The sequence below is a fragment of the Vombatus ursinus genome, unplaced genomic scaffold, assembly GCF_900497805.2.
Source record: "Vombatus ursinus unplaced genomic scaffold, bare-nosed wombat genome assembly UNPS02004746.1, whole genome shotgun sequence".
NCBI lineage: Eukaryota > Metazoa > Chordata > Mammalia > Diprotodontia > Vombatidae > Vombatus > Vombatus ursinus.
This window is the reverse complement of record NW_020944524.1, coordinates 132,844-154,923: the sequence shown is the minus strand read 5'-3', so window position 1 is coordinate 154,923 and position 22,080 is coordinate 132,844. Positions and strand designations below refer to the sequence as shown.

The 22,080-nt window shown below is 36.6% G+C and overlaps 1 protein-coding gene across 1 annotated transcript in view; it reads right to left on the bottom strand.

Moving 5' to 3' along the window:
- Positions 1-22,080, bottom strand: part of TMX1 (thioredoxin related transmembrane protein 1) — a 61,555-nt gene that overhangs the window by 12,285 nt on the left and 27,190 nt on the right. Inside the window, exon 2 of the mRNA XM_027841691.1 lies at positions 8,765-8,880. Within this exon, the coding sequence (XP_027697492.1) occupies positions 8,765-8,880 (116 nt within the window). The remainder of the gene's footprint in view (positions 1-8,764; positions 8,881-22,080) is intronic.

Genomic DNA, 22,080 nt, shown 5'->3' with positions numbered 1-22,080 from the left:
TCCTCTCCCTCATTCAATAAACTACAGTGTCTCCTTACCACCTCCAGAATCAAATATAAAATTCATTATTTGACTTTTAAAACTCCTCCTAACCTGACCCCTTTATACCTTTCCTGGTCTTTTTACATTCCTCCCACCCCTCCACTAGCATCCTGCAATCCAGCGACACATGGCCTCCTCACTGTTACCTTCATATGACACTTCATCTCTTGACATGTAGCATTTTTCACTACCTGTCATCCATGTCTACTAAATTTTTCTTCTACATCTCTGCCTACTAGTTTCCCTAAAGACTCAGCTAAAGTTCTATCTTCTACAAGGAGGTTTTCCCACTTCTCCTTAGTGTCCTCCCTCTGAGAATATCCCTAATTCATCATGTATATATCTTGTTTGTACACAGTTCTTTTCATATTGTCTCTCCCATTAGATCGTGAACAGATTCTTTTTTGCTCTTCTTTGTATCCCTAACACTTAGTACAATAATTAGCACATAATAGGCACTTTATAAATACTAGTTTACTGACTGAATTATTTTGACATTAACAGCTATATAAAAGAAATGTTACAAATCACTAATAATAATTTTCATTATTAATTTAATTAATATACTATTGACATAATAATTTTCATTAGTATCTGTGATTTGGAACATTCTTTTAAACAGCTGCTGACAGCTTGCAATCTTTCTTTTGAGAAATATTTTTCCGTATCTTTTGGCATATTTATAGGGGAATGACTTTTGGTCATATATATTTTGAGTTGTCTATATATACTGGTTATAAGACCTTTATCACATATTTGATACAAAAATATTTTCCTCTTCTTATTTTTGTCCCATTATTTCTGTTTGTATAGTTTTTCAATTTCATGTAGTCATCTTTTATGAATTTTATTCTTTGATTAAGAATGTATTTCAACATAGATGTGATAAGTATCTGTTTCTCTTCTAATATTTTTTATAATCTTAAAAATTACTATTGCACATCCATTTGAGTTTATTGTGTTATATGGTGTTAGTCATTGGTCTCGACCTAATTTCTGCCAGATTGTTTTCCTGCTTTACCAGGTATTGTTAAAAAAGAGTGACTTCTTCCCCACATAATTCATAAATTCAGGTTTACTGAACATTTGGTTATGTCAAATTATTTCTTATTCTTCCTAATCTAGTCTGTTCTACTGACTTAATTTTATAGCCAAATAGTTAATGAAAATTACTCTATAATTTGAGGGCTGGAAGGGCTATTCCTCTTCTCACAGTCTCCTCTGTAAGTACTCTAGCTGTAATCTGATTGATATAGAACTTTACCTACGCATTGAGTTGGGTAATGTCATTTTTATGCTGAAAAAGTCAACTCATAAGCATTTAATATCTCTCCAATGATTTTAGCTGTTTTTTTTTAAATTACTTTAAGGAAGATGCTGTAATTATATATACACAGGTCTTCTATTTGTTTGGCAAACTGACTACCAGATATTTTATGCATTATAGTTATTTTGAATAAAGCCTTTTTTCTATTATTCTCACCTGGATTGTATTATTGCCATATATAAAAGCTTCCAATTTTTATTATATAATAATTCTAATTTGTATTTTCTTAAAAGATACTTTTAAAAATTATACTTGCTTATGTTTCATGGTTTTTTTTTTAGCAAAGATAAGTCTTATACTTTGTATAAAAAGCATAAAGGTCTTTTTCTGCCTCTGCTGATAAAATTGTTAGCTTTATATGCTTTTATTTTCAACATTATCTTCATTGTTTTCCTAGCATAGAATCATCTTTGCATCTCTGATATAAATCCAACTTGATAATAGCAAATGATTTTTTAGATAAATTCTTGTACTCTTTTTTGCCAAGATTTTATTTAATTTTTTGGAACAGTTGTACATTATGTTAATCTACAATTATCTTTATCTCATAATGGGACAGTAACAGAATTTTCTTTCATTTGAAAATCTGAGTAGTATATGTATTAGTCTTTCTTTTAAAGTTTGATAGAATTCTATAACTTCATCTAGAATAGGTACCTACCCCACTTTGGTAATTTCTTCCAAGTTAGTTCAATTTCCTTTTCTGAGTTTGATTTATCACTTCAATTTAGTATTCTGTTAATTTGTACATATTAAATTTCTGCATAAAATTATTTTAGTTCTATTTTATTAGCATAAAACTATACAGCAGATTCTGTTAACTTCTAATTATTGAATTTCACTCTGTTAATTTTAAATTCCATTAATTTGATTTTCCTCTCTCTTTAACCTGGTTGGCTGATAATTTACCAATTTTGCTACTCTTTCCAAAGAACCAGCTTTTAAAAGTTTTATTAGTTTCATAATCTTTTTTTCTAAATTATTATTTTTTTAATTTTCAAGATTTCTTTTTTACTATTATTTTGGATTTATGTGCTATTTTCCCAACTTTTAATTGTCAATTCATTAACCTCTTTTTCTATTTTGTTAATATATGTTCTGAATAATATGCCTTTTACTCTGAGGGCTGCTTTAGTTAAATTACAATAATTTTGGTACACTACCTTTTCATTATAATTATATTTCACATAGGTATTGTTTTTACGATTCTCTTCTTTGACCTAATACTTGTTCAGAATGTTGTTACAAAATTTCCATTAAGGCCTCTATCTTGTTTTTGCTATTTGCATCAATTATGATTTCTATTCAAATCTATAAGGGATGCTGTGGATATTTATGTTTTAAAATTCCTCTGTTCCCCAATACACTATTTTTGTAAAGATGCTATGTGGTGCTGAGGATAAAGGAATATATACACATATATATGTATATATTTGCATGTATGTAGTATATGTATAGGTATGTGTGTATGTATTTATTATTTCATTTATTTATTATTTATTATATGTTATTTATCATTTTAGGTCCCCATTCAGAAGATACCAAAACCTTTCAGCTCTAAATTCTCTAATAGATTGTTCAGTTCTGTTTCCCTTTTGTTTACATGTTAGATCTGTGCAACTCTAAAAAAAGAGAAAATCATAGTATTCTACTATTGTTATTATCAATCTTTTTGTAATTCAGTTAATTTATCTTCATAAATTTAAATGCCATGCAATTTCATATAAACAGGATATTTCAAAAGTCTTGGTGTAGTTTTAAGCTATTAAAGCTTAAATTTATATCTATATAGATATGAATAAAGACAATGACAAATTATCTATGGTTTCTTTAAACATAATGTAGTTTTCCTTTCCCTATGGGTATTATAAATTTTTAGTTTCGTCTGACAGCTTTTTAAAAAACTTTACATGATGCATGTAAACATATATATTTTGTTCCAGCTTCTCATTTTGATTCCACATATTTTTTAGATGTTTAATTTATATAGCAGTTGGGGGGTGGAAGAAAGAATTACACAAAGTAATTAAAGAAATGCCCTAATGTTAGGTTTAGTGTTTTCCTCAATTTCTTTTTTTTAGTGGATATACATTATATATATGTATATATGTATATGTGTATGTATGTGTGTGTATATATATCTCTTATTACACATTATACTACTATACTAAGAGTATACTATTATACACATAATATATTTTTATAATTATTATATATCATATATTAAAGGAAATGTAGGATGCACAAATTTAGAGAATCCACCCCAAATGTTCACAGGAACCATTTCTGCCCAACCTGTGGCAGAGTATTCCAAGCTCATATTGGTCTGATCAGGCACATTGAAACTTGACTATAGAATAGTGATGTCATTTTGGTCCTCTTCAAAAACAAAAGACAACAACCAATCAACCAATATATCATAATAATATTAAATGTTTTTATATATTTAAAGCTAAAGAAAGAAATTAAGGAAAATATTAAGCCCAACCCTTTGTGCAAGTGAGAAAAAAACACATAGAAACAAAACATCTAAAAACCATGCAGAATAAAAATGAGAAGCTGGAACAAAATTTATCATACATGATGTGAAACGAAAAAATCACGTTACCAGTCAAACAGAACTAAAAATTCATAATACTGATAGAAAAATGAAAACTATGTTATACTTTAAAACACCATAAAAATCATTATCTTTATTATGCATATCAAATGGCATAGCATCTAAATGTTATATATAAAATGTATTATGTGTGTACATATAGATATATGCATATATTCACATGTGTATGTGCATACCTTTTTATAAATCAGTACTTTGCCTCTGCAATTAGTTCTACTTAAACTACTTTGATACCACTTTTTAAATAATGATATTACTTTTATTTTTTTAAAAAATCTTTAAAAGGCTTAAGAACTCTATTTTCCCCCCCAATTTATTTATTTTTAGTTTTCAATATTTACTTCCACAAGATTTTGAGTTCCAAATTTTCTCCCTATCCCTTCCCTCACCCCACCCCAAGACGGCCTGCATTCTGATTCCCCCTTCACCCAAACTCTTCTCCCTTACATTACCCCATCCTCTTATTCCCTTCCCCTTCTATTTTCCTGTAGGGTAAGATAGATTTCAATACCCCTTTGCCTGTGTATCTTATTTCCCAATTGCATGCAGAAACAATAACAAACATTCGTTACTAAAACTTTGAGTTTCAAAATTTCTCCCTTCCTCCCTCCCTTATTTATTACTTCTTTAATCATATGTTCCTTGTGGGGTTAAAGCCTGTTAAGTATCAAGTTTCAACTTCCTTTGCTAAGCAATTTCCAGGTTAATATCTTTGTATCATTTACCCCATCATCTTCTCTGGTATGTCTCATTCCTAGAAATATCAATTCAGGAGAAAAGAATATTAGAAATGCACAGTGCCACAAAGCAGAAATTACCATGCCCTGAATCATGTGGCCCAGTCCTATCTCCTGCCTTCTAAGAGAAATGATTATTAGTAACCAATAATATGGAGTGATCCAGAGTTCTCTTCTTCTAAAGTCCTGATTTTAAAAAAATAGAAAGTTCGGTCTCTTGAATGACATTACTGATAATGAGAATTGACTCTCCTCAATCTTGGTCAAACCTCACACAACCACACAAGGAATTTAATCTAAAGTGGGGAAACCCATTGTGTTCTTCTCAAGCTTGGGTGGAGACAGATCCTTTTGTCTAGATACAAGGCTGGAAATAGAATTTAGTCTGAATTTAGAGATAGTTTCTCATCCAAGAGTGACATGATGTCACTCTCAGGCCCTCATTTTAATATAGATCACTTCCTACTGGATTATCCAATCAGAGTTGAATGCCACCCCTCAGGAACACCTACTCTTTGAAGGGTATATAAACCATGAGCCCAGTGCCATGATCGTCTTTGGTCAAAGAGAGACGGACAAACGATCATCCTTTATTAATAAAATGCTGGGGACTTCTGAGGACCACAAAATGGCAGAATAAGCAAAAAAATCGCTGTCTCTCTCCCAGATTCACCTCCAAATAACCAAACAACTATAAAACAGTGCCCCAGAACAAATCCTAGAACATGGGAGTCAGCAGAAAGACAGGGTGGAGCAGTCTTTTAGCCCAGGAGACTTGGAGGATGGGCAAAAAAGTTCCATCTCACTTGGGTAAAAGGGGAGTGGAGTCCAGCACAGGAAGTATCACAGCAAGCCCCACCTCAGCAAACCAGCAGGAGAGCCTGAACCCTAGGGTGGTGAAGCAGGCAAATGCTAACACCAGTACCCCCACGTGCCTTAGCATAGCCAGGAGAACTGGCAGACTCTAGCTCCAAAAAGTACCTTGTGCTTCTGCACAGCCCAGGGCAAACAGGCCTCCATGTGCTTTAGCGTAGCCCCAAGGAAACACAGGACTCCTACTCAGCACCAGGTAAGCTGCTAGACCCCTATAGTCTCCAGCAGCACCAGCCAACCTACATCCCATCCCCACAGCACAGCATCAGACACAACGGTTCCCTGTGGGCCTCAGGACAACATCAGTATAGCACCAAGTAAACAGCCAGGGAATGCAGCCACTAGTACAAGATGCCAAAAAATAAAATGCTGGCCTTATTAATAAAACGATTAAATTACCCAGAAACTATGTCTCTCGAATTGTCACACTTTACTATAATGGTCTCCTTCACAAAGGCCAATACCATCTCATCTCTGGGTTCTATGCATCCTTCCTCTGCCCCCAAAATCATGGTTGGTGCTATTTGCCCTAAGAGATCATATATTCCTTCTCTTTGGTCAGGATGCTGCCCATGAAGAAAGGTGACCTTTCAATGTATTAGCTTTTCTCAGATTAAACTAATCACGAGGTTCTCGTCTTCCAAAACAGACATACATCTCTTAGTCCATGGGTCCTTTAGCCTGTTTTTTTTTGAAGCAGGTCTTTCAATATAAGACACACCTTCAGACCCTTCTCTCATCATTCTTGAATCCTTCCTCTCTTCCTAAGAGACTATAGGAATCATCATTCTTCCTCTATTCTCTTATGGATTTGGTAGGGATGCATCACACATTTCCCTATTCTCCATCTCTCCTTTCCCCATTTATGTACCCTCCTATTCTGTGATTCTGTACTATAAAATATACTGATTCCTGAAGGGACCTCAATCAATTAATAAACATTTATAAAGTGGTTACTATGTGCCAAGCACATAGAAAAAATAAAAAGAGCACAGTACTTCAATTCTGCTCTTCCATATTCACTTGTTTGTTCCACTTACATCTTGAATCCTCATACCCATTTTTATACCTTGATGAACAATCTTTTTCTCTTAATTAAAAAAAGAAAAACACTTCTAAACACAGAGTGATTGATTTTATTATTTACTCTTTGCTTACAGAGTTTTATTTACCTTTTAAAGGTTTCTATTGTTTGGAGTACTTAGAAATCTAGTACTCTGCTTACATTTTTTTTTTCCCAGGAATGCCTGGAATTTCTTCTCCTGTTGAATATCCTTTTTTCATTAATTATTAGCCTCAGGTCTGCAGGACATACGGCATTCTGAGATGCAGCCTGAGCTCCTTTTTGGGGGGAATGTATTATTCTATTCTCCTGAAATTTCTTATGACTATGAAATAATCTTGTATTAAAAACTCCTTACTTACCTATTTGAAAGTTTTCCTCCTCGTAATCTGCAAAAAATGTTATCATCAAAATGGCTGGATTTAATGACTATATCTTGGGTTTCAAAGTGTACATGTGAACGTATATATATGGGTGTGCTTTCTCAAGGCAACCCATGGATTCTCTAAACTGATGCTTTGCTGTCTGTATTAAGAAGTTATGGGTAGTTTTCTGCTCTGTAGTAGTCAGGTTGATTTGTCTGTCACATTCTTCTTGGAGATATATGATCCCTACATTATCTCTGTACATCTTGTTTTCAAGATCAGTAGCTATGGCTTTCATGGAATTCAAGTAATGGTTACCTTTTGCTTCGCTTCTGCTAGATTTTCCATTTCAGTATTTTTGGGTTCCAAATTTGTTAATTTGTCTTTCCTTGCTTATTCTATAACATAGACTGAATTGTTTTCTAATCTGTTAAGTTTTTTTTCATTCTGAACTGAGAGCTCTAAGCTCAGACCAATATTCATCCTCAATTTCTTCTTTTATATAGTTCATTTCTCTTTTGAACCACTACGATATTTCTTCTCTCTTCTGTACACTCTGTTGGGAATCCACAAGATTTTGTATTTCATCTGACACTTGGTTCACTTTTCTTTGTATATCTGTTAAGAATATTTTGTATTTTCTAAGGTTTATTACTTATTCTTCCTGTTCTTTGGGGCTCCAACTGTTGATTTATCTCTCTGCTTATGCTCTGGTCTTTGATTGAGGTTTTTCTCTTCAAATCTTTAGTGTTTCAGTCTTTTTCTTTCTGGTACCCCTCCTCACATTATTATGTTTCTCCTTTGCTGGTGGGTACAGTACCAAAGCTAGGCTGCAATGCTGGCTCAGCCTCCTTCTATTAGAGGATATAAGGTTTGCAGGACTGGTCCCTGTGTAGAGTATCCTCTGAGGAGAGAGGATTGAATCCTGCTGGAACCCTGCCCCAAATCCTCCTTCAGCTTCCATTCTTCTTTCGGAGCAGAGGAGGAGAGTGTTTCAGGCACAGTCTCAAGTTCCTAGTCAAAAGACAGAATATTTTCAGTCTTCCCACCCCCTTCCATTTCAGCTCCAAGTGGCAGGGGAAAGTCAGTGTCTCCTTTAAGGGTGTAGGGAGAGGGGGTGTTTTGGAAAAGTCTCTGCAACAGTACAGAGAAGGATTCTAAGATGAATTTCGGCACAAATTTGCATGTTAGTTTATTCTCCTGCCACAGCACATGGAAGCTGGTGGGTAAAGAATGCTGAAGCTTTAAAGATTAGAGTTCTCTGGTATTAATATTATCACGAGGATTTTACCTTGTGGAATTTTGTCTTCTTTCTCCTTCAGATTTAGCTGTAATTACCCTACATATAGCACATTCTTCCTTTTTGGGGGGAAAGTTAAAGTTATTTTAACTAAGTCACATGGCTTCATCTTGCTGCTCATGGGACCTTATTTTTCAATTACTTATTGATAAAGTAAAATTTCAGTTTTTAAAAAGTAGTTATTTAACTCCAGTTAAATCTCTGTTGTACCTTCCAATTCTGAATTCTGTTATTCCAAATATTATAAAATTTTACTTAAAATTACAGTAATATTTAAAGACTTTTCAATACATGCTGATGAACTATAATGATGTGTGGCTACTTTAAATAATAATGTAACAAACAGTATTTCATTAAAATATACAACAATACAGTAGTTCAGTAAAATGTTTATAATGTTGAAAAGCTCTTTATAAATGCAAATGGAGGAACCATACCTGGCTGCTCTGTGACATCCACTTTTGCAATATTAACCTCAAGATCTTCCCCCGACTCAGCAAAATCTTCCCACTCTGGCTGAAGGTTCTGACAAGCAGGACACCATGGAGCATAACTAGGAAAAAGAAGTAAGTAAAAGACTAAAGATATAGATGGCCAAGAAAAAAGAAAACAATTTTGTTTTAATTGGCACTTTTATTGATTCAGGAAATGTTATTTAGGTTTTATGTGGCTATTAGGTATAAAAAAAAATCTGATGCACAGCAATAATTTTCCATTTCTCCTCTAATACATACACTCTAACTTACTAAGAAAATAATGAAAATCTTGCTAATTCCTTCAAAACTTCCAGATTTTAAAACCGTATGATCTAAGTTTTTAATATCTACAATAACCACTAATAACTCTGAGGAAAATTCAACTTAAGATCTCTAATACATAAACAAACTCCCCTAACAAAATTCATGATATGAATAGTTAACTGTTAACAAATGTAAATTATAGTGTACAAATCCAAATCTGTAAAGAGTATTAAGATATCTATGGGCTGTTCATGATAACAGTTTTTGTAACTGAATTAGAAAATAAATGAAACATGACAAAATGTTAGCTAATAATAATGCTTTTTTTTAAAAAAAATCATCTATCACAACCAAGTCGGGTTTATACCAGGTTCAACAACTAAGAACTATGAATTTAATACAGCAAACAGAAAAACAGAAGGGAAAAGCATCAATAGATGCATAAAAAAAAACCTTTCACAGAAGTCAACATCTATTCATGGCAACTTTTTTTAATCACTAAAAAGAATAGGAAGAAGGAATTTTCTTCTTAACATGGTACCTTCAATATTTCTCAAAACAACATCTCAAACACAAATCTTCCTTAAACCAAAAACTACGGAATGTGAAAAGAGTTACTTGGAAGAGCTCAAAATGGTCTGAGAACCATTCTAGAAAGCAATTTGGAATTATGCTAAAAAGTTACTAAATATAGTATTCTCTTTGACCGAACTATACCATTGCTAGGGCTATACCTCAAGAAGATTAAAGAAAGGGGAAAAGGCACTACATATATATAAATGTTTGTAGCAAATATTTTTATGGTGGCAAAGAAAAAATTGGAAACTAAATAGGGGAGGCACAGCCAAGATGACAGAGGAAAGGCAGGGACTTGCCTGAGCTCTCTCCAAAATCCCTACCAATACCTTATAAGATGACTCTAAACATATTCTACAGTAGCAGAACCCACAAAAAGACAGAGGGAAACAAATTTCCAGGACAAGACAAGTTGGACAATCAGCAGGAAAGGTCTGCTGCAGCAAGGTGAGAGTAGCACAAAGTCCAGAGCAGGTCACATCAACACAAACTGGGTCCCAGCAAACCCAGAGCAGGCCTAAGAACAAATGAATCACTGGCAGCAGTGGTGGTTTCCAGACCTCTTAGCACACACATGCCAAAGACAACTTAGAAGGCCAGCAGGAAAGATCTGTCACATCTGCATGAGAGCACAACCCTGGCCTCAGCAAACCAGGAGCAGGCCTTAGGAATAACTGAATCGGCAGCAGAAGCAGATACTTAGGAGCTCTTAGCCCATAGAGGGTAAAACGGTCTAACAACTGGTCAGAAGGAGATTACAGGGATCTTATTTGCTAGAATGAGGACAGGACTCTGTTGCTTTGCCCATACTCGGATTCGGGTCACATTCCTGGGTGATAGTCTCAGGATGAGGAGTAGCAGTAGTATAGCATGACTTGTGGCAGCAGTGGAGGGGGGGACCTCCTCACAATCCCAGGGTAGAGAGAGTGTTTATGGCCGTTAACAGAACAGAGCACAGGCCAGGAGAATAGTAAACACGCCCCTCCTTAGACCACACCACCTTGGGAGAACTGAAAACTTACAGGTCCTTAGAATTATCTCTGAAAACAGCTGCACAAAACCTCTGAAGCTTGGGATAGCGTGCCCTTCACCCTGGAAGCAGAACCCTACTTTAATAAAGACTTAAAAGTCAAGTAATAGGAATATGAGCAAACAATAGAAAAAAATTTTGACTATAGAAAGTTACTATGGTGACAAGGAAGATCAAAACACGCACTCAGAAGACAACAAAGTCTAAGCTCCTACATCCAAAGCCTCCAAGAAAAATATGAATTGTTCTCAGGCCATGGAAGAGCTCAAAAAGGATTTTGGAAATCAAGTAAGAGAGGTAGAGGAAAAACTGGGAAGAGAAATTTGACTGATGCAAGAAAATCATGAGAAAAGAGTCAACAGTTTGGTAAAGGAGACAAAAAATGAAGAAAATAACAGCTTAAAAAAAAGACTAGGCCAAAAAGAGGTACAAAAATCCAATGAGGAGAAGAATGCCTTGAAAAGCAGAACTGACCAAATGGAAAAAGATATACAAAAATTCACTGAAGAGAAAAACTCCTCAAAAAGTAGAATTGGTCAAATGGAAAAGGAGGTACAAAAGCTCACTAAAGAAAATAATTCCTTAAAAGTTAGAATTGGGCAAGTGGAAGCTAATGACTTTATGAGAAATCAAGAAACAATAAAATAAAACTAAAGAATCAAAAAATAGAAGATGATGTGAAATATCTCACTGGAAAAACAACTGACCTGGTAAATAGATACAGGACAGATAATTTAAAAATTACTGGACTACCTGAAAGCCATGATCAAAAAAAGAGCCTACACATCATCTTTCAAGAAATTATCACAGGGAAAACTGCTCTAGAACCAGAGGATAAAATAGAAATTGAAAGAATCCACCAATTACCTACTGAAAGAGATCTCAAAATGAAAACTCCCAGGAATATTACAGACAAATTCCAGAGTTCCCAGGTCAAGGAGAAAACATTGCAGGCAGCCAGAATGAAACAATTCCAAGTATTGTGGAAACACAATCAGGATAACACAAGACTTAGCAGCTTCTACATTAAAGGGCTTGGAATATGACATTCCAGAGGGCAAAGGCGCTAGGATTGTCAAGAATCACCTACCCAGCACAACTGAGTATAATCGTTCAGGGGGAATAAATGGAAATTCAATGAGATAAAAGACTCTCAAATACAAGACTCAAGAAAAACATAAAAAAGTAAATAGGAAAGGGAAACATAAGGGCCTTGGTAAGTTTAAACTAAAGAAATGCCCATAAATTGACAAATGGCTTGAACAAACTGTTGCTTATAAATGTAATGGCATATCATTATACTGTAAGAGAAGAGAAAAAGATGATTTCAAAGGGACATCTCAAGACTTATATGAACTGATGCACAGTGACTGCCAAGATCTTGGATCACTACAATCATCTAATGCCTGTGTTAATATGCTACTGAATGAAACTGAAGAAAATGATAAAATTGTGCTGACTGCATCCACTACAAGTTTATGTTAAATATTATATGATCTTTTATTACATTAAATATCACTTCACCTGTGAGGGACCTCACAAGGCAATTCCTTTACATGTCTCTAATTAACTCACTAGCCCCACTGCTCTTCTAAATCTTTTCAATCCTTCAGCAAACCTGTCTGGTTCTCACTTCTTTCACCCTCTCAACTGAGAATCTTGCCTTGTATTTTACTGAAAAAAAATGAGGCTATTCACTGAGAGCTCTCTCTTCACAAACCTCTCTACATGTACAAGTGATCCCATTCCTTTCTATCTTCTCTAAGAGTCTGTCTCTTGCCTACTACTGTCACTTACCTTAAATTTCTCTTTACTGACTGCTTCCCTGCTGCCTACAAACATATCCATGTCTTCTCTATCTTTAAAAAATCTCCACTTGATTCATCCATCCCCCCATTAATTCAAACCCCATTTTTTTTAAACATTGGAAGGACCAAGAACATCAACTGACAGTCTGCCTTCTGACCTAATCATTCAAGTGAAACTGCTCTCTCTAAAGTTACCTATTAACAGCCAAATTTAATAGCCCTTTTCTCAATCCAATGTTTTGTTTTTTTTACCTCTCTGCAGTCTTTTATGCTGTCAATCACTCTCTTCTTGATATTCTCTTTTCTTTACATATTTTTGACACTATTATATCCACATTCTCCTCACGGTCTGACCACTCCTCAGTTTCTTTTGCTGGAGCTTCAACTGGAGTGCCCCCACTGACCACAGGTGGCCCCTAGGGCTCTGTTCTGAGCCCTCTTCTCTTCTTTGTCTACACTATTTCACTTGATGATTTCATCTGCTTCCATGGTTTCAACCCTCACCTTTATGCTGATGATTGATTTTCGGTCGTAAGAACTAAAAATCAATACAATGACCATTCGTGATTTCAGAGGTAAAAGATTTAGGACATAGAATGAGACATTTTTGTGTAGAGTTTTCAAGGAATTTATTTGACTATGCATATTTGTTACAAGAAATTTTTCCTTTTTTTTCCCCCTATGGTGTATGGGGTAGAAAGTAGGAAAAATAAATTTTTGTTAATGCAAAAAAAGAGAAGGAAGAGTACTACAAATGTGAAATGTTCTATGGACTTTTAGATAGAGTTACTATACTATTAGTTTTATCTTGTTACAAGGTACTTCTCACAAAATGAGATTCATCTACATTGTCTGTAAAGTTAAAAAATGTCTTTAAAGTAAATGTCTATAAAGTAAAAAGAAAAATGAATAAAAGTTTTTTTTGGGGGGGTTTTGCTTGTTTTGTAAAGCAGTCAAGGGCCTGAGGCTCCTGATCAAGGAACGAGTACAGAAATAAGAAAGAGCTGTGTAGCTGTGACCCTTGAAGTTAAGTGAGGATCTCAGTTCTAGCCCCAGTCCAATTTAAAGCCGGCAGAATAATAATCAGGGCAGAAATTACAGTGTGAAAGAGAACCTGCAATTCTGTCTTTTTGAACTCATTGAGCTTTTAAGTTAGTTGATAATGGGCTGAGTCCAGTAGCAGAGTATTATAACTTCAAGGAGGGGCAAATACACAGGACAGCATTAATGGAGTTCTGAAGCAAAACTCACTCTTCACCACAGATCTACTTTGGGAGAATTAAAAGTATACAGATTCCCAGCCTGAACCGTTCCTGAGATCATAGAATAGGGGGAGTTATGCTTTCCGGAAGCTAATATGTAAGTATGTAATAGTAAATAGTAAGTCACTCTTACCTTCCCTTATTAACTTTTGAAAGCCCAGAAAATATCACCCCAGAAAAAACTCTGGAACAGCTGAACCAGAAGAAAGATAGGGTGCAGAAATCCAGTAGCCCAGGTAGTTTGAAAGATTAACGAGAAAGGCCCCTCTTGCCCTGGGAGAAGGGGAGCAGTACAGTACTAGGCATCCTAATGAGCTAGTTGAAAACCCCACCTCAGCATACCAGGGGGAGATCCTGAACTGGGCAGGTGATGGAGCAGGCAAACACCAACACCAGGACTCCTGAGTGCCTCAGTATGGGCAGGTGAACCAGTGGAAACCAGCTCGGAAAATCACCATGTACCTCAGTGTTCTACAGCAGGCTAGTCTCCCAGTGCCTCAGCAAAATTCTGGGAAGTGCTCCAAGGGGGAAAGCCCCAGGCAGAAAAACATCCCACAGAAGCAAAACATTGATCTAAAAGAAGGCAAAGAAAGTGAAAGGAGGGAAAGAAAAGGCCAGGGTGAGCAGGCAACCTCCAGGGGCCAGACTACCCAATCCTACCCCTAGAGTTCCAGTGTTACTGATTCCAGCCCAATACCAGGTAAAATGCCAGAACTCTGCAGCTGCCAGCAGTTGAGGCCCCAGGACACAAAGCCCGTGACCAGGCCCCAGGCTCCCAGCACAAGAAGCTTGGGTCAGTGCTCCCTGCTCGCCAGCAGGAGAGCTCAATTTTTTTAAAGGCCAGGAAATAAGCAAACACTAAGCAAAAAGAAACGTAATATAGATCCTAGAACAACACTACACTCAAAATCCCAAGAAATGAATAGCAGGACTCAATTAGGCACAAGTTAAGCCCTGACATTACCTGAGAAGTGCACAGTCCTAACAAAATCTAAAATCAGGAAGTAGGCTGAAAAAAAATGAGCACATAAAGAATCCCATAATAAAGAGCTATCTTGGAGAAAAGGACAATCTTCAAACATAGCCTTTAAAACACACACACATACACACCACCCTTTAGGACTAGAATTCCTAGAAGAGATGAAGAAAAGATTTAAAAATGATTTTTGAATGAATTAGCCAGAGCGGGGAAAAAATCAGAAAGAAACAACAGTGATGAAAATTTGGTAAGAGAATTAAGAGTAAGGAGGTACAAAACCTTACTAAATAGATTCCTTGAAAATTAGAATAGGCCAAATAGAAATTAATAACTCCATGAAACAAGAAGCTGCTCTATAACAAAGTAAAAAACTGAAAAAAATAGAAAATGGGAAGTAATAAAAACAAATGACTTGAAAACAGAAGGAGAAATGATTTAAGAATTTAAGAATCACTGAACTACCTGAAAGCCAAGACCAAAAAAAAAAAAAACTAAAAAGGAAAAAAATAATTTAAGATATTACAGGTCAAGGAATCATTAAATACAACTGCACAGATCTCTCAGAAGCACAGAGAAAAGTAAAAATTAAAAAAAAAAAATCCATCAGTCATGACCTGAAAGAAACTCCCTGGAACATTATAGCCAAATTTAGAGCTTCCAGATCAAAACAAATCACCACTACCAAAAAAGCTCCCCCAAAACAACTACAACAACAAAAAAACACCACCACCCCACCCTACAAACAGACAGAAAGAAAGAATCCAAGTACCAAGGAACCAGTCAATATCACAAAATATTTAGCAGCCAGGAAAAGAGAATTTGGAGAATGATATTACTTACAGCAGGTTAAGAGACAGAACCTTACAACCAAGAATAACTTACCCAGAAAAAATGAATATAATCCTACAAGAGAAAAAAAAAATAAACCTTTAATGAACATTCCTGTGAAAAGATCAGAGCTGAGCAGAAACTCTGAAATATAAGCAAAGGAGACAAGAAAAAAATTTAAAAAGTAAATACGAGTAAGTAATCATAAATGACTGAATAAGAATAACTGTTCACACTCCAGTATGGGGAGATGATACAAGTATCCCCACAAAACTCTAATATTCAATTCAAATCAGTAAACATTTATTAAGCACATATATACATCAGGCACTGGGTTAAGTGCTGGGGATACAAAAAATGTCAAAAGTTAGTCTCTGCCCTCGAGGAACTTATAATCTAATGGAGGTGACTAATATGCAAATAAATATACAACATACAGAATATATAGGAAATAATCAGAGGGAAAGCACTGGAATTAATAAAGGTTAGGAAAGGCTTTTTGTAGAAGGTGGTTATTTTAGCTGAGACTTTAAGGAAGCCAGAGAAGGCAATAGTCAGAGCAGAGGAAGGAGAGCATTCTAAGCACTGAAGACACCTAGGAAAAATACCTGGAGCCAAAAGATGGAGTATTTTGTTTGTAGAAGAGTGAGGAGGCAAGTGGCACTGGATCAAAGAGGGGGCTAGGTAATGAAGGGTTTTGAATGTCGAACAAAACATTTTGTATTTGTTCCTGGAGGCTACAGGAAACCACTGCCATTAACTAAGGGAGAGATTCCCAAGAGAGAATGAATCAACTGAAGAATGTACATAAACGGTTTCGAGTAGAAATAAGAATTGTGAAAGCAAAATTTATGGCCTGCACAGCAGAAAATAAATTGGCAGAACAGAAAAACTTGGATCCACAGTGTCGAGTCTTACCAAAGAAACAAAAGATGTAATAACTACAAATACAAATACATAGAAATAACAGATGATCAAGGGGAAAAAATAACATTAAAAGAAGGCATATCCATAAAAGCAAAACATACTACTTTCAAAGACAGGATGCAGAGAGACAACTTAAGGATTGATCAAAGGTCTCCCAGAACATAAATCCAAAATCTTAATTATTAAAATGCAAGAAATAATATGAGAAAACTGCCCAGAATTTCTAACACAGAAAACAAAATGCAAAATGAAAGAATTTACAGATTATGTCCAGGATTATAGAAACAAAAACAAATAAAAACATGCTACAAGCTCCAAGTGTAAGGTATAAGAAATTATGTTTCCAGAGGCAGAGTCAAGATGGCGGAGTAAAAGCAGTGACTTGCTTGAGCTCTCTAATACCACCAAAAAATGACAGAACCCACAAAAAGACAGACTGAAACAAATTTCCAGCCCAAGACAACCTGGATGTTTGATTGGGAAGGTCTATCGTGCCAGGTTGGGAGAGGAACGCAGTTCAGCATGGGCACACAGTCCTCAGTAAACCTGGAACAGGCCTCAGAGGGCTGAATCGCGGGCAGCTGTGGCAGATTCCAGACTACTCAACCCATGAATGTCAAAGACAACTTAGAAGGTCAGTGGGAAAAGTCTGTTTCTACGGTGAGAGAGAAGCATGGGGTCCCAGTACCAATTCCTGAGTGCGGCCTGGGGTGGTGGCCTACTGACTGAGGTGGAATAGAATGGCTGATCAGAGGGGGATTGCAAGGATCTCTTTGCTGGTGCAGGATTCTCTTGCTTTGCCCGTGCTTGGATCTGGGTCACAGTTCTGGGTGGTGGTCCTGGGGAGAGGAGCGCTGGTGTTGTACAGCGTGTACTGGCTGTGAAGAGGAAATCCTTCTCACAGTTCCAAGACAGAAAATAGTGCCTGTGGTCACTCATAGACCAGAGCACAGTCCAGGAAAGGAGTAAACATCTCACCCTTGATCATAGCACCTTGGAAGAACTGAAAATTTACAGGTCCCTGGAAGTATCTCTGAAAATAGCTGCACAAAACCCCTAAAGCTTGGGACAGTACATTCTCCACAGTGGAAGCAGACCCCTACCTTAACAAAGAGTTTATAACTCAAGTAATTGGCCAGGATCATCAGCAAGGAGCACAAAAAGAGTCAGACTATATTATCTTTGGTGACAAACAGGAAGACAATGAAGCCAAAGCTCCTACATCCAAAGCCTCCAAGAAGAATATGAATCAGTCCCAGGCCTTGGAAGAGCTCAGAAAGTATGCTGAGAAGCAAATAAGAGAAGTAGAGGGAAAAACTGAGAGTGATGCTAAAGGAGACCCAAAAAAATAACACCTTAAAAAATAGCCTAACCCAAATGGCAAAAGAGGTCCAAAAAGCAAATGAGGAGAAGAATGCCCTAAAAAGCAAAATTGGACAAATGGAAAAAGAAGTCCAAAGCTTACTGAAGAAAATACTTCCTTAAAAATTAGAATGGAGCAATTGGAAGCTAGTGACTGTATGAGAAATCAAGGCACTGCAAAACTAATTCAAAAGAATGAAAAAATAGAAGAGAACGTGAAATATCTCATTGGAAAAACAACTGACCTGGAAAATAGATCCAGGAGAGAGAACTTAAAAATTACTGGACTATCTGAAAGCCAAGATCAAACAAAGAGCCTAGACATCATCTTTCAAGAAACTATCAAGGAAAACTGCCCTGATATTTTAGAACCAGAGGGCAAAATAGAAATGGAAAGAATCCACTGATCACCTCCTGAAAGAGATCCCCAAAGGAAAACTCTTAGGAATATTGTAGCCAAACTCCAGAATTCCCAGGTCAAGGAGAAAATATTGCAGGCAGCCAGAAAGAAACAATTCAAGTATTGTGGAAACACAATCAGGCTAACACAAGATTTAGCAGCTTCTACATTAAGGGACCAGAGGGCATGGAGTATGATATTCCGGAGGGCAAAGGAGATAGGACTACAATCAAGAATCACATACCCAGCAAAACTGAGTATAATCCTTCAGGTAAAAAATGGTCATTCAATGAAATAGGGGACTTTCAAGCATTCCTGAGGAAAAGACCAGCGCTGAATATAAAATTTGACTTTCAAATACAAGACTCAAATGAAACATGGAAGAGGAAAACAGGAAAGAGAAATCATAAGAGACTTACTAAGGCTGAACTGTTTACATTCCTGCAGGAAAAGATATTTGTAACTCATGAGACCTTTGTCAGTATTAGGGTAGTGGGATGGAAAAAAATTATATGTATGTATAGATAGATAGAGGGCACAGGGTGAGTTGAAGATGAAGGGGTGATATCTGGAAAATAAAATTAAGGGATGAGAGAGGATTATACTAGGAGAAGGAGAAAGGGAGAAGTAGAATGGGGTAAATTATCTCACGTGAAACAGATAAGAAAAGGCTTTTACAGTGGAGGGGAAATGGGGAAAGGTGAGAGGGAATGAGTGAATTTTATTCTCATAGGATTTGGCTTAAGGAGGGAATAACATACACAGTGGGGTATGGAAATCTATCTTACCCTACAGGAAAATAAGCAGGGAAAATAATGGACAAGAGAGCAGGGGGCTGATAGAGGGCAGGGCAGATTGAGGGAGGGGATAATCAGAAGCAAACACTTCTGAGGAGGGACAGGGCCAAAAGAGAGAACAGAATAAATGGGGGGTAGGATAGGATGAAGGGAAATATACTTAGTTTTTCACAACATGACTACTATGGAAGTGTTTTGCATGACTACACATCTATAACCTATATCGAAATTCTTGCCTTTTCAATGAGGGTGGGTGGGGAAGGAGGAAGGGAGAAAATTTGTAACCCAAAGTTTTAAAAACACATGTAAAAAAAATAATAAAAAGAAAAATAGAAAAAAAAATTACGTTTCCACAGATGTAGAAGTAGTACTAACAATAGAATTCAGAAGTTGTCACAGGGGCAGAGCTGTCTTGCTCAAGAATTATTCTTAACAATACCTCTCAATATGGTTAGAAGTGCTGAAAAGTAGGGCAAAGGTTATATATCACTCAAAATGTGCATGCTTAATAAGTCTATGAATATTATCTTCTGGGGGGGAAGAATTAACACAACTTTAGGCACAAAGTTGTATGTAGAGGGAGGAGAAAACATATTAAGGAGTAACATGAAGTAGGCGTTCCAGGAAGTTGTATACCTTGAAGTATCCAGCCAATGCAGAAATGAAGGAGGGACCTTGTGTTTCCTAACAGGAATATAACTGCTTGCTTTCTCTTCTGTAGAGTGTGTCTGCCTCTAGCAGCACACCCACTTCTTGCAAGGACATAAAAGAGCTCCTCATCTACCTCCGGATTCTTAGTCTTTCCTATAGAAGTTACTCCTAATACAAGGACACTGGCAAACAAACACAATCTGCAAATAACCAGAACTTTAGCTACAAAGGAAAGTGAATAGGATGGGTAGAAACATACAAGTAAGGATCCTAACTGTGATGTGAATAGGATAAATTGACTCTTAAAATTAAAAAAAAAGATAGTAGAAGTGATTACAAAACAGAATGCAAAAATGTTTAAGTTTTGATATTTTGTTTCTTACATCACCAGAGTTATCCAAATATCTCTTCTCCCTTTAAAATTGTGTCAGAGAGGGAAAAAATATCAGCACAACCGATGAATATATTGAAAAAGTCTGAAAACATGTGCAATGTGTGACTCTTGTGGACCCCCCTATACTTCTACAAAAGGGTAGGTTTGGGGTATCTTGACCAAATTGATCAAAGGTTAATTTTCCAGTAGGTATAAGTTAAGTAATGTGATCTCCTTAAGTTAAGTTTCCTCTTCTGGACGCTGGGAGGATGGGGTTAACCGCTATTCCCAGTCACAGTTTCCTTTTTCTTCCAGACTCCCTGAAGCAATTTCCTTTTCTAGAAGCTAGAAATCATGTCAGTCGATCTGTGGGCCCCTTGTATCAAAATAAAACAGAAACAAAGCAAGGACTTCTGGGGTAAGATTAAGAATGCCTAACTAATTAGGTGACCTAACTTGTCCAATAAAATTATGTTCAAAACAAGTTTCTGTAATTTTTTTCTAATTCTACTTTTCTGTTATAAAAATCAGTTCTGTAAATCACTCAGGGTCTCTGACATCTGAAGAGTCTGTTGACTTGGTTTAATAAGCTAATGCTAGCTTTGCAAATTAAATCATATTATACTCAGAAATTTTGTGCCTCAGTTTTCCTTCATTTCAGATAAATAATTTTTACTGTGTGTGTATGTTTATAGATCTTGGATATAAAACCCTTATTGGAGAAATTTGATAAAAATTTTTCTTCCTACCTGACTGATGGGGGAGTGGGACCTGAACTCCAAAAAGCACTAAAACCATAAGTAACGCAGCCTTTCTTTCCCCCCCTCCATGAGAAAATTCTCTCCTTGTTACAGGCACAGAATTGACCCTGTAATACCTCAGATAAAAGTTATCTCAGGGGTGCATCTCCCAAGGACTCTTTCTCTAGTGCCTGCCCAAGGCCCATGCTCTGGCAACCCTGTTGCCCCAACAAAGTTATCCTTGTTGACTCTCTGAGTTTTCCCATCCATTCCAGCAGCCCAGCACCTGCACTGCTTGCATATACTGACCACTCCCTAATACCCACTCCCATTACCTAATTAGCATATTTGGCATCCTTTTTCTTTAACCTCACTCCTAACAGGTTGCAGGTTCCCTAAGAACCCTCACACACTGCTACTGGAGTCACAATAAACTCTGCCCCTTGATTGCAAGATGGTTTCAGTGCATGAATTCATTCCAGGCAACATTGCCTTGTTCCCTAACGTTTTGGGGGTGCCAGCATCCCCAAACTGTATCATGACCACTTCTGCTTTTTGGGGGGCATGGGTTTTTTTGGTGAGGCAATTGGGGTTAAGTGACTTGCCCAGGGTCACACAGCTAGTAAGTGTCAAGTGTCTGAGGCCAGATTTGAACTTAGGTCCTCCTGACTCCAAGACGGGAGCTCTATCCACAGCACCACCTGGCTGCCCCACTCTTCTCCTCTTATCCTAGATCAATTAATGTTGTCTGTGCAGAAGCTTTTCTATCTGAAGTTATCAAAGTTAAGTATTTTATGTTTTGTAATTGTGTCTATCTCTTGTTGAGTTAAAGTAATATCCCATGGCTGTAAAAAGCTGTTTCTCTTCTAATTTTTTATAGTATAATCTTTAATATTAAAATTGTGTACGCATTTAGAAAGTTTTATAGAGGAACCGATGGGGGTGGAGCCAAGATGGCGGAGTGAAAGCAGTGACTTGTTTGAGCTCTCCCCCCAAACCCTTCCAAATACCTATAAAAAATGTCTCTCAACAAATTCTAAAGCAGCAGAACCCACAAAAAGACAGAGTGAAACAAATTTCCAGCCAAAGACAGCCTGGATGGTTGATCAGAAAAGTATATTGCTCTGGGCGGGGAGAGGAGTGCAGTTCAGTGTGGGCACGCAGGCCGCAGTAGTGACCCTGGAGCAGGCCTCAGAGGGCTGAATCGTGGTCAGCTGTGGTGGTTTCCAGACTTCTCAACCCACAAATGCCAAAGACAACTTACAAGGTCAGTGGGAAAA